A 12,470-nucleotide genomic window follows, 5' to 3' on the forward strand; every position below is an offset into this window, starting at 1 on the left:
AGAGTACTAGAACATATGTCACGCTAAATATCGCTGCTTAAAATAGCGTGTTCACTATGTGAGAGTTATGAAACATTACCGATTTACCCATCCCTGGGGGAAATGAGAGGGGGCTTTTATAAAGCCCCTGGCTTTATGGTCCTAAAAGGAATGGCTGCTCATGGATGTGTGAGGGATCAAGGAGGATGTCCTGACCAATGGACAGTTAACTGTAACACATCTATGATTTGGCACTTCTGCTTAAAGGCTGTATCTTTCTGTCCTTTGTCTTTATCCTGGCTGAATCCTTCCCAAACATTTATGCTGCACAGGACCCATCTGGTTTACAAAGATCTCACGTATAAAACAGTCAGAGTGACAAACAAGGGCAAAGAGGTGACGATGCAAGACTTGGAAGAGACAGGAATAAAGCTTTTAAGGATTTGATGTCAGATCATTTGACCTCTGGTCCTTGTAAATGTAAGTCATACATGAGTTAGCAGACTCTATAAATACTTGACAACACAGACCCCCTATACCCATGTTTAGTTTGTTTAAGACAGAAGTTACCGATCGGAAATAAAGTGAGATACTCTCAAGTTATTCTATCAGATCTGTGTGGATATCAGTTTTGACTGTGGTGCCATATCTGCTTCAGATAAAATCAAACGCACCACATTTTGTTCTGTTTTTCATCTCCACTTCAAGGAGCTCAGTTTGACAAGATTAAACTATCTTGAACCTAAAACACATAAAATCTTCTGTATTCACAGATTTCTGTCACCTCTCTTAGCTCTGCTGTTACAGAAAGGAACTGTCAATCAGCAAACTCTTGAAATGGGATTCAGACTTGCTCCAGCAGCTCAACGCTGACAGCGCTGGCATCCTTGCATTGATCCAGCTCATCATGACTGTCTTCGGCTCCTTGATGCAGACAACCTGTATTATAACGCATCTGTCACGTCATAACAGGCTGATGTAAGCAATGTTCTGGTAGGTGGTGGAAGGAATTAGACAAGCTTGAAGGAAACAGAAAGCTCCAGCAACACTTTTAGTTTAGAGAATTACTTTATTAGATTGATGTGTTTCCATGCAATCTAATAAAGTTGTTCTCTGAGTTACAGGTGATGCAGGAGCTTTCTGTTTCCTTCAAGTTTGTTTTTCATCCTCCTTGTGAAGTTGGTGAGGAATGAAACAGAAGACAAAGGTCCACATGTCAGCAGAGGTGAGTGAAACATGGTGATATAGAGCTGGATGTAGTGCAGCTAATTATAATATTTGAGCGACTCAAGAACAGTCTTGGTCATGTCTCAGTCTCAAACTGGCCAGACTCGGGATTTTCCATCAAGACCGGTTGAGACCAGCACTGATCTGCTATTCTTTGACTTCATTAATGTGATAATAAGAAGCACTTGCTAAAACAACAAATAGTGACACCTGCAAAACCTCGGATATCAGTCCATCTTATTTCTAGTCTAAAATACCTCTGAACACTTACTTTAGGCCTCATTCACCTGGCAAATCTAGATAAACATCACATTTTCAGATATTTAAAATCATTCCAGACTTGTCAGTGGCTTTTAAATACATACAAGGATTTATTGTTTACAATAAGTTAGTTGAACAAATTTGTTAAGATTTGAGGTTTTTGCGTGTTGCAGACACCTTGTTTTTATCTGTCAAATTTACTTAAAAGAAAAATAAAATTAAAGAAAGAATGCTCTTTAACTGTTCAACCTTGTAATGCTTTTCTAAAATTGTTTTTTATGGTCTTGGTCTGGCTTGTCTCGGTATTGGTTTTGACTCGGTCTCGACACCAAGAAGTCTTGGTCTTGTCTTGATCTTGGTGCACTCTAGTCACAGGCTTATCTTGGTCTCGGATAGTGTGGTTTTGAGTACAACACTGAATGGTGACGTCTTCTTTTTATTTTTGCATTTTGCAACAGTCTTTTGACACACAAGCATGCCTCATGCATGCATGATACATTCCCAGTTGCATGGCAGAAAAATCCCCATTCCATTTTTTTAAACATGCTTCATAATTACTGTCTTTGACTCAATCACAACAGTTGAAATGTCAAAGCTACTCGGCAAAAGTGTTGTCATCCAGGGTATCCAGTGTGCAGTGAGCTGGATCAGGCCCTGGAAAGTGTGCCAGGTGCCCGTAAAATCACAGCAGTCATTCCGTTATCCCTCTTCCACAGTCAGCCTCTCATTTCAGTGTTGAAACCCTCCTCCAACCCGGACACCTCCATTCAGTTCATCGGCATCTCGTCCAGATCCTCACAGGTCTTCTGCTCATCTAATGCTGTATCCCACCACTGGTCTAGACTCCATAGAGGGGTGTCCTATTACTGCTGTTTGCCTCCCAATCCCATTAAATACATGAAGTCATCACAATGGAGTCTAATCACCAAAGACTTTGCACATTTCTCTCTCATCAAAATTTGTATTAAATATCTCCTAAATTTAATTGACTTTGTGCATTTAATGTGACAAAAATCTTTCATTTTTGAGATTGCACTGGCTTTCTTATGTTTTATTACAAGTACTTGTTCTAGCCAACAATTTGCAAGACTTAATTGGTGTCCATCTGAGAAAATATCCCTAAAAGGTCATCAAACTAAGCACTAGAGAACCTGAAACAACTGGAAAAGTCAAGTAAATCAAACCTCAGTTCCAGGAGGAGAGAATGAAATTTACTGCAGGCTGTGGTTGTCTTCCAACAAATCTGAAACTGTGGAAACTTGCAGGGAGTTGCAAGTAAATGCTTTAAGTCTGAAAAGAGATTGAGAGGAAATGAATGAGAAATAAGAGCTGAGAGGTTGAGGAGAGAAGGACTGAGATTTAGAGACAGATGGATCACAAGTCCACATTTCTCTTCATGGTCCTATTTACTCTTTTCCTCTCTTTTATACAGCTCAAAAACCTCTTTGCCCTTTTGTTTTCTTTTCAACTCAACCCAAGTTACCCTAACTATTTCCCTTGGAACCAAAGGCCAACATAAAAACCACGCAGTTGTGACACTTGGCCAGAGAGAGGATTTAAAGCCTAACAAAGCCAACTGGGGCAGCGGTAGCCCTCTGTGTTCCCAAACCTCTACATGCTGAGTCTGTGTGTGCATGTTTCCTAGGTTTACCTGGAGAGCATGATTGATTAAGCTGGTGAGCAATCAGGCTTGGACAATTGAGCGTGAGAGTGAGAGGGGAGATCCATCATCGTGAAGGCTCATGCCTTAGCCTGGCACCAGATAAATGGGCTCAGATGAAGCCTGTGTGTGTACATCATGTGTGTGCTCGACCTGTTCACGCATGTGTACAGCCTTTGTTCGTATGCATGTGTGGGTCATGGCTACACAGCCTGGTAGTCCAACTAAAAGCACACTCGCTGCTTAGGCTGCCTTCAGGAAGGGCTGTTCTAGTCTGGAGAAGGAGAGAGGAGTAAGGGAGGAGAGAAAGGAGGCAAAGGGGACAAAAGGAGGTGGCATAGTGTTTCCTCCTTGTGTGCATTATGGATGAGGTGTGTCCGCTTCATTTGATCAGCAGATTTCTGATGGCTTGACGGTGGAGTGTGGGGGTTACCTAAGACTGTGTGTGACTTTGTGAGACTATGACAGAGAGAGAGAGAAGAGTCACGACGGTCAAACCTGCCCACACACCACAAACCCTATCTGAGAGTGATTTCTGTTTATGAATTTATTATTCCATAAGGCTGGAAAAATAATAAAAATTTAGATAAAATCACAATAATGCCCTCTGAAAGAGTCAAAATGCAAAAGATGCAATATTTCTTGAGCCTGGTATGTGTCAAATACCAGTTTAATACAATATTTTTTGCAGCAGAGATATTATGCATTGCACATCATGAAATATTGGAGTGTAATTTTTTTCTAAAAGTTTGCAAAAAACCCTACTTCCTTTTTTTGCATGTGTTTTTTTATATTAAAAGTGAGAGTGAAATTAACATCATCATTCCCTTCAAAAAGTTCATAATGAATTTGTAATTTAAGTCAAATAATTGCAATGATGCTTTTCCAAAATCCTTTAGCCCTGCTTTCATTTATTTTCTTTCATTAAAGGTCACATGTGCATAATACACTTTTTCAGGCTTTTCTAATAAAAATATGTACCCCTGGCATGTCCACATTCCCCCAAGTTGAAGAAAAACCCATTCCCTCCCCCATTCTTTCTCCACCTTTCAGAAAATGTGTGCTGAAACAAGCCATTCTCAGATTTTCCTTTAATGATGTCATGTGGGGAGTTAGCCCAGCCCCCAGGTTCAGTTGGCCCACCCTGCTTGGAAGAAAGTTCCACCCTCCTCTCCTGATCCTCCTCTCAGATCAGGTGAACCACATCCATTAAGCCACATCCATTCCCTTAGAGGGGTGTGGTCAGGGGTGGAGTCAGGCAGCTCATTAACTTTTAAAGACACAGACACAGAGACAGCTCATTCTGAGCAGGCCTGAAACAGAGTGTTTTTAGACATGCAAAAATCCAATACTGGAGTGTTTTTTAAGCAACAAACTTCCAAGACATGTTTTGGGGACCTCTGAGACCAATACAAACTTGTCTTTAAGGGGGTAAAATTTGTGACCTTTAAGAGCAATCATACTAAGTTTTATTTTTGGACAGAAAGCTTGGCAAAAGTTCTCTCACCTCTAAAGCATCTCTTAAGCTTGGCATTCACATTGCGATCTCCATCTGACTCTAACAAACATTGCAGAAAGTCAGCTCATACAGTGCGGTTGCATTGCTTACAACGCATGAGCATCACGCACAATTTCTATGCTCACACTACGCAATCTGATGGTTGTGCATGCCCTTGTTGCTCACACTGTACAAGTGAAATCAGGATGGACTGTGACAAGAACATCTTAAAATGCAATACAGAGGGTTTGAAAGTAATCCTGAGATTAATCCTGATTTATAAATTTTCTCACTACAAGTATGCTCATCTAGGGATGAGGTGATTAGGCTGCACAGAAACAAAACAACGTGATGCCAGCTGTTACACTGCCTTCAGCAGCCTGGCTGCCTATTGGCAGCTTAGCTTTTTGGGCTATGCTACATTAGCTTTACTATGGTGGAAGGACCACGAGGTAAACACTTTTATCCATCAAAGAAATGAATGTAAGCGAAGGCATCGTGGGGCGACTGTGACTCAGTAGGCAGACCCGGTCATCCCACAATCGTAAGGTTGTGGGTTGATCCTCAGCTCCTGCTGTCACACGTTGATGTGGCCTTAGGCAAGACACTTAACCCCAATTTTCCCCCACTGCTTTGTTGGTGGTGTGTATGAATGCGTATGAATGGGACACATTAACGCAGATGGCCAATTCTTCATATCGACTTCTGCAATCAGTGTGTGAATGTGGAGTGAGTGAGATAGATTAACATGATAACTGTGAATATTTCTCTGGCTATAATTGTTGGCTTAAAACCGTTGCATCTCTATTCTGAACATAAAGAAGCAAAGGTATGTGGAGCGGAGGAGGAGGAGTGCTAAAGGAGACCCTTTCTGTCCATTCACAGGTGTCATTGGTTTCTGCAGCAACACCAGGAGAGCCTCTCTACAAACTCCATGGCAACATGACAAACACAACTGCCCATTCATAGAGAAGGAGCTGCCTGGTGTGTAGGTGTAGTGTCCATTTGTTTATAATCTTATTGTCAGCTGAGCTCTGTCACATTGGAGATATCACTCTTTATTTCTCCCAACATTTAGAAAACTCATGACTGCTCACTATTCAGGTATTTTGTGAACTTCTGGCTTTATATGAGCTGTTGATCTGAAGTGAAATTCTATAAAGAAGTAAAATGATAAGACTGCAAGCATGCTCGGTTGAATCATCATGAATAAATAAGGTAAAAAGAGGCCTTAGGGTAAAGAGGAATCAGACTGCCTCAGGGAAGAGCCTAGCAGCTCCATTCAGCATCCAGACCAAAAAATTCTAGCTTTGCTTTTTATTGTACAAAAAGAGCTAAAAGCATGATTCTGTTGTGGTGTTACAAAACAGTCAACTCACCGTATCAGGTGAATTACACAAAAGCAAAGACTAATTATCATAAATGAGTTTAATCCTATCTGACAGCCTGTATTTACTCTAAGATCAAAGCTATCATTATCCAAATACTCATAGCTAAGCCTAAAAGTGATGAAAACCTAAGATACAGTGAATATTCAACAGCCAGCTAAATGCTTTTTTTGTTCAGCATGAGGTAAAACTGCCAAATCTACCAGCCACAGTGGCCTAAATGCATCATAACAGAGATAATAGTGCCAGAAATCAGTAATGTTTATCCCAGGCAGCTACACCATAAGGTGGGTGCAGGCTAATTACTGGAGTGTTAAATCCGTTTTTCACTTGCACCAGGCAGAGCAGGAACAAACATCTTACCTGCTGAAGGTAAGATGTTTTATTTTGGTTTCACTTGTTTTATTTTTCTTTCACTTGTCTCAGTCCTGGAGGACTGAAAGAAGTGAGCTGTGGCTTTGTCTCTCTCAAAGCAGCATCAGTTGGATCCCTCCTCTCTGCTTACATTGCATTGCTAAAGTCGAGTAAAGTATCCGATGATAGACACGTTCTATTCCTGCAATATCCATCACAATGAAAGCTTTTAACTCAAAGCAGAAAAGAAGATGTTTATTTTGAAGAGCAACATCAGGAAATGGAGTGTTTTAGCAGTAACATAACACAGACGCTTCACTAACGGGAGAGACATGACTTCACATAACTGGAAAACTTAAATATTAGGAATTGCTGAAGTTTTAAATAAAGGATGAGAAAATTAAACTGAGACGTTTTAGCTCCAAACTGTCTGTCATGACAGAAATGTGATTCCTCCATTCTGGTTGTAGCATTTTTTAAATATTTAAGAGGATCGTTCTTCCTGTAAGTGTCCGTCCACAGCATCCTAGCCAATTTAACTGCCTCATTTTTCATGATTTTGAAGCTTAATTTTATAAACTTAGAAATGTGTTTCATGACTACAGTTTGGCATGGTCAGGGACTTAAATCATATTTCCGACTTTTTATGTAAGACCATAAAAGTCCCTATAAGTGATGGAAAAATTTTAGGTATTTTAGGTTTGTTGTATGAAAGGTCACTGAGTTATGACCCACCAGGCCAAAGTTCATTAATGAAAAACATCTAAAGCCTATAACATGAAGCTACAAAATCATGAAAAATGAGGCAGTAAAATCTGTTCTAGGATGGTGGGGGTGTGTCGGTTGAATGAGCTGAAGCCACACCCACTCACAAGAAATACACATCTCTCAAATTTGAAAAAAACAAAACAAAAAAAGCTTCTGATCAGATGCCTGGCTCTGTGCCAGAGCAGACAGAAAAGGTGGGGAATAAATTTACTATTTTCTTGCACAAATCTCTGCTATGATACTTTTAAGTCCACCATGGCTGATAGATTTAGGAAATCTACATCACAATAAAAAAAACATAGCATGTAGCTGTTAACTTTCGATGAAGGCAGTGACATCAGTGAGCAGCAGACTGTACTGAGATGAACTGCTCTGTGATTTTATATCATTGTAGCGTTAGGGGGACGGGGAAATTCCCCATCAAGACCAGTGACATCATGGGCTCATATATCTGCCCCACCCAAATTAAACCAAGCGAGAAAAGGGATGAACAACTTTTTAATGGTCTAAAGGAAAAAATCAGACACACATAGATCTCAGTGTTTTCATATGTTTACAGCAACCTTATTCCAACATATTGAGTGAGTTATGATGCAAAGTTTGGATTACAGAGACTTTAAATACTGATGTAAACAAAGTGTTTTGACAGATGAGGCAAAGGCAGGGACTCTAGTTTTACCAGTCATGATGGGTGAAAAAAGATGGAGTCAAACAGGTCTGTTGTGTTTATTCTCTGGCATGAAAATCACATTCTCCCAGAGCCTAAAGTGAAAAGTTGGCATGGAAAACTGCAATTTTAATCAGGACTGGACTGATAAGTACGAGTTTAACATGCATCATATTTACTAATAGCTGACAGGTGGTTTTCTGTAAAAACTGATCAAATAATAAGTCATTCCTAATAAAAACACAGCATTCTTGATTATTTTGGGGTTGATTTAAAAGCTGTAGGGATTTAAAGACAAAAGACACACTAAAAACAACATCTTGTTCCTCCTCATATTTCTGAATTTAATCATCTTTTGGGGGCCGGATGGGGAGCGTTGGGGGGCCTGATATGGCCCCCAAGCCACCAGTTGATGATCACTGCTCTACGTGTTAAATAAAACCAGGACTAAGCTAAGTTCTCTCCTGGAAAGAAGCTCAGGAGGATTATTTTTTCATGCCAGACAACAATAACGCCTCTTTGTTGTATCTGATTCCAGACTGCACCTAAGGTTTTTGTGTGTTCTGCCTCCAGTATTTTTTTCTTCTTGGGTATTTATGACCATGAATTGATAACAAAAACCAGCTATCACTAAAGAAGATGATAAAGAGGATACTGTTTAAGTGTAGGTTTTAATGTGCTAGCATCATTGACCTCACTGACCTCTTATAACTCCAGCTGTTCTATTCTATTGATATTTAATTCAATCATTCATTTCTTTGAGTGCAGGCCTATCATAAATCACTTCCCCCCTAAAAGAAGAACTATGGTACAGAAAATTTTAAAAATGTTTTAATTTCTCTTTTTTTAAAGAAGGCTGATCCTGACCACTGTAATGTATTAACAGCTTTATAGCTGCACAAGGCAGGAACATGGCCGCCCATAAGGGGAATAAAGGGGAGAGCTTTCTGGAGCCCAAAATAATAATCACTTTGATCAAAGAAGCATAAATGCATTTTATCTATTTATGCTATATACATAACTTTTTAGAAAATGTAAAGCTTTTATTATCAAGATTACCTTTTTTGTTAATGTTTAAAACGTGGATGGGCACATTGGAAAATAATGTCAGACCTCAAAGCTAAGCCATGATGAGCAGTCACGTCAGGATGCCATGAGGAAAAGAAGGATTTAAAAAAAATTTAAGGCAAACACCATTAAAAAATATGAAAAAGAGACCAAAAATTTTAGACAGTGGAAAAATGGATTCAAAGAAAAAAACAGGGCAAAAAAAAGGCAAAAACAAAGGATAAGAAAAACACAAAGGGTTAAAAACAGGTTTGAAAAAGGTGAAACGCATTTTGCAAAAATTGGTTAAAATGTGTCAGAAATGGGTTCAAAGGAGAAAATAGGAGAAAAATGGCAAAAATGGATAAGAATAGCAAAAAGGGGCAGAAGAATGGGTGTAAAAAGTTGAAAAGCAGTTACAAAGTAGCAATAATCGGTACAATATGTCAGAAATGGGCAAAAAGTGGCATAAAATGGTGAATAGTGAAAACAATGAGTTACAGTTGCTAAAAATTAGCAAAAAAGGAAAGGTCAATTGAAGCGGAAAAAGGGGCAAAAAGTGTCAGAAAAGGGGTAAAATGTAGTTACACAGTGGCAGAAATGGGTAAAATGTGGCAAAAAAAATGGGCTCAGAGAAACAAAATGGAACAAAAGGGGGGGGTGGGTTGAGAAAGACAATAAAGCATCCAAAATGGGAGGGGAAATGGTTAAAAGTGGTTAAATATGGCACAAAAAGGGTACATGAGTCAAAAGTGGACAGAAATGGCAAAATGGGTGAAAAGTGGCAACAATGGATTACAGTGGCAAACATTTGAAGGAAAAACGTGGCAAAAATGGGTGTCTAAAGTAGTGAAAACGATTTCAAAAGCAGCAAAAAGAGGTAAAAAGGGGCAAAAAATGGGTCAAATGTGGAAGGGATATGTAAAAATGGGGGGAAACATTGATGAAAAGGGGTTTAGAAGTGGCATAATAAGTCATTTGAACATCAGAACCTGATAATAGCTTGACACACTTTTCAGCTCCAAAATGAGGGAACTGCTAGCCAGGATGCTACAGACATGCACTCATATCATCAAATAATCACATGGGGAGGGCCCATTTATTGGGTTTTCAGGGGCCCAAGCAATTGTGTGAGCGGGCCTGGATAGGAAGGAGATTCATGCATGCATTAAAAGCTGTTTCCAAATCCTGTAACTGTCTTTTGTTTGCATTAAGGATTCTTGTTAAGTTATCCAGCGGAAAAGAAATGACAACACCTCAGTACTTGGATATGCAGCTCTAGTTTTTACAAGATACTTTTATATAGCGGATGGCTGGTGTGTGTTAGTGCACATCCTTGATTTAAACAGTGGAAAGTGAAACGTGCAGGAGAGGGTTGAGACTGGAAAAGCCCACCTCAAAAGTCTCACCGAGGAGGAGACAGCTGGCACCGTCCCTGCCTATCCCTCCTTCTGTCTGTTCTTCTCTCACCATCAACAACACCTTCGGATTATGAGACACTGACCTTCTGACACTGTTTTTCTCTCTTTCTCATCATTTGCTGCTCCCAGCTCTCACCCGCTGCTTTTTTCCTCACTTTCCATAGCTGAGCTGTTTCCCTCTCATCTTTCACTCTCAGATTGTTCAAAGACTTGTCCTCCCCTCTCCTTTTTTTCCATCTCTCTTTTTCCCTCGTCTTTTCTCCTGCTGCTGCTGCTCTGGTGTCTGTCTACAGGTGGAAAATGTCCAGCAGATGCTTTGGCTGAAGCCCAGAGAGTTGCTGACTTTATTACCATGGCGGATCTTTATCACCATGGACGCTGTCGATCAGTGCAGGGACCAGCGTCCTGTTACCTGGTCCAGGTCCAGCTGGCATATGTGCAAACATAAAAACACTCTTGTCCCTGAGGTGCATTCCCAAAGGGCTTTCCTGGTCTACCTTCCTCTAAAGTACATCTTATATTCTCAACTTTGCAGTGCACAGCCACAGATAGATATACTGTTAATACAACCTGGAAACAAATCAAAGTGCCATACTGCTTTTTCTGCACTTCCACGCTCGTCATATCCACAAGTCTAGCTTTGAAAAGTTGCAGAATACACAAAATACAACATGGACTTAAAAGTAAACAGCATTCAGGTCCCTCGCACATTAAAACTCACACATATGCATGAGCCAACTGTTCTGTGCAAGCAACACAAACACCAGAAGAGCCAACTCCAAAACAAGTATATGTTAAAGTGGCAAAACACCTCAAATTAAATGTGCAAGACTTTCTAAATGCAAACTCCTGAGTAAGAGTCCCATCATAGTTCAAGAAAATACCCACAAATACAAACACTGCTGCCCTCTACATGAAAATGTATATCTATTGCCTCCTTTAATTATCAAAGAAGCATCATCTATACCTGGTCTTACACAGGCATGAAGTGTAAAGCATCCACACAGGCACCTCCAGAATCACTCTCACTCAAAGTTTTCCTACCATCTTTGCGGTAAAGGCTGATCTCCACCTTCCTCTCCTCCGACCCCAGCAGGGCCTGGGCCATCTGAGCGATGGCCAGTCGCTTGGTGTCCGGTCCGTACAGGAAGTTACACGTGCACGGTTTCTGCATGATCTCAGCTCGCGAGTAGCCACACATGTGGCAGAAGCCATCGTTGCAGAAGATGATGGCGCAGTTCTCCACCCTCGCATTGGCTATGACGAACTTGCGACCTGTGGATGGATGGAAAAGAGAAAAGTTTGGTTTTATAGAACCTGCAATAACAGCATCTACTTAATGAAACCCCTCTGTGACAGAAAGGATTAATGAGCAATTAATGCAATGGAGGAAAATGAGAAAAAGCCAACACTTTAGTCCTTCCAGAGAAATATGTCATCAGGCATAAAACTTACAGGAGGAATAAAATTTCACTCTTATTTAGTTTGCATAAGTTGTCCCACTACAATATTTCTAGGTAGTGCACCCTTACTAAACCCAACTGTTGACAAATATAAATCTGTAAGGTTTGCAGAAGCTGCTTGCTGCATTTAGTTTTTGATTTCCATATGCAATGTACAAAACATTATCATATCTATGCCAACATGTATACACATTATTATTACATAACTAATAGAGCCTCTCAATAAAATAATCAAGGCTCTATCTATCTAACTATCTGCACCCGTTCAGTTCAGTTGAGACACATTGGCCTGGAGTTCGTCCACCTTGTTCTGGATGGACTGGCCGTTGCATAGAAGTATTGAGGGGAGAGGTATGCAACAAAGTTTTAGATGCTTTAGCCTCCATCTGACCTGTTTCCGTGTCCTGGATTTAGTTTCCAGAGTATTAATATATTCACTGGACTGACAGAAGATCTCCGCTATTGAATTGAAAGGAGAAAGTGTCCAGCAAGTGGAATGTATAAACAGTCTTAACAGGTTAGTTCTTCCACCAACAATGTGGGCCACAAAAAAATGATAAAAACACAGACAATAGACACGAACCACCACTGCTTGTCGCCACAGGTGCAGGACCAACAAGACGGGCTCCCCCCCAAAGCTGCGTTCTGTCTTCTCTCTTTGTACACCAACACCTGCACCTCCAGTCTCCAGTGTCATGCTCCTCAAGTTAGCAGACAACATGACCCTCATCAGACTC

At 40.4% G+C, this 12,470-nt stretch overlaps 1 protein-coding gene across 1 annotated transcript in view; it reads right to left on the reverse strand.

Moving 5' to 3' along the window:
* Window positions 1-12,470, reverse strand: part of kcnh2b (potassium voltage-gated channel, subfamily H (eag-related), member 2b) — a 405,497-nt gene that overhangs the window by 348,927 nt on the left and 44,100 nt on the right. Inside the window, exon 2 of the mRNA XM_041814336.1 lies at window positions 11,315-11,545. Within this exon, the coding sequence (XP_041670270.1) occupies window positions 11,315-11,545 (231 nt within the window). The remainder of the gene's footprint in view (window positions 1-11,314; window positions 11,546-12,470) is intronic.

This window comes from Cheilinus undulatus, linkage group 19, assembly GCF_018320785.1.
Source record: "Cheilinus undulatus linkage group 19, ASM1832078v1, whole genome shotgun sequence".
Classification (NCBI taxonomy): Eukaryota; Metazoa; Chordata; class Actinopteri; order Labriformes; family Labridae; genus Cheilinus; species Cheilinus undulatus.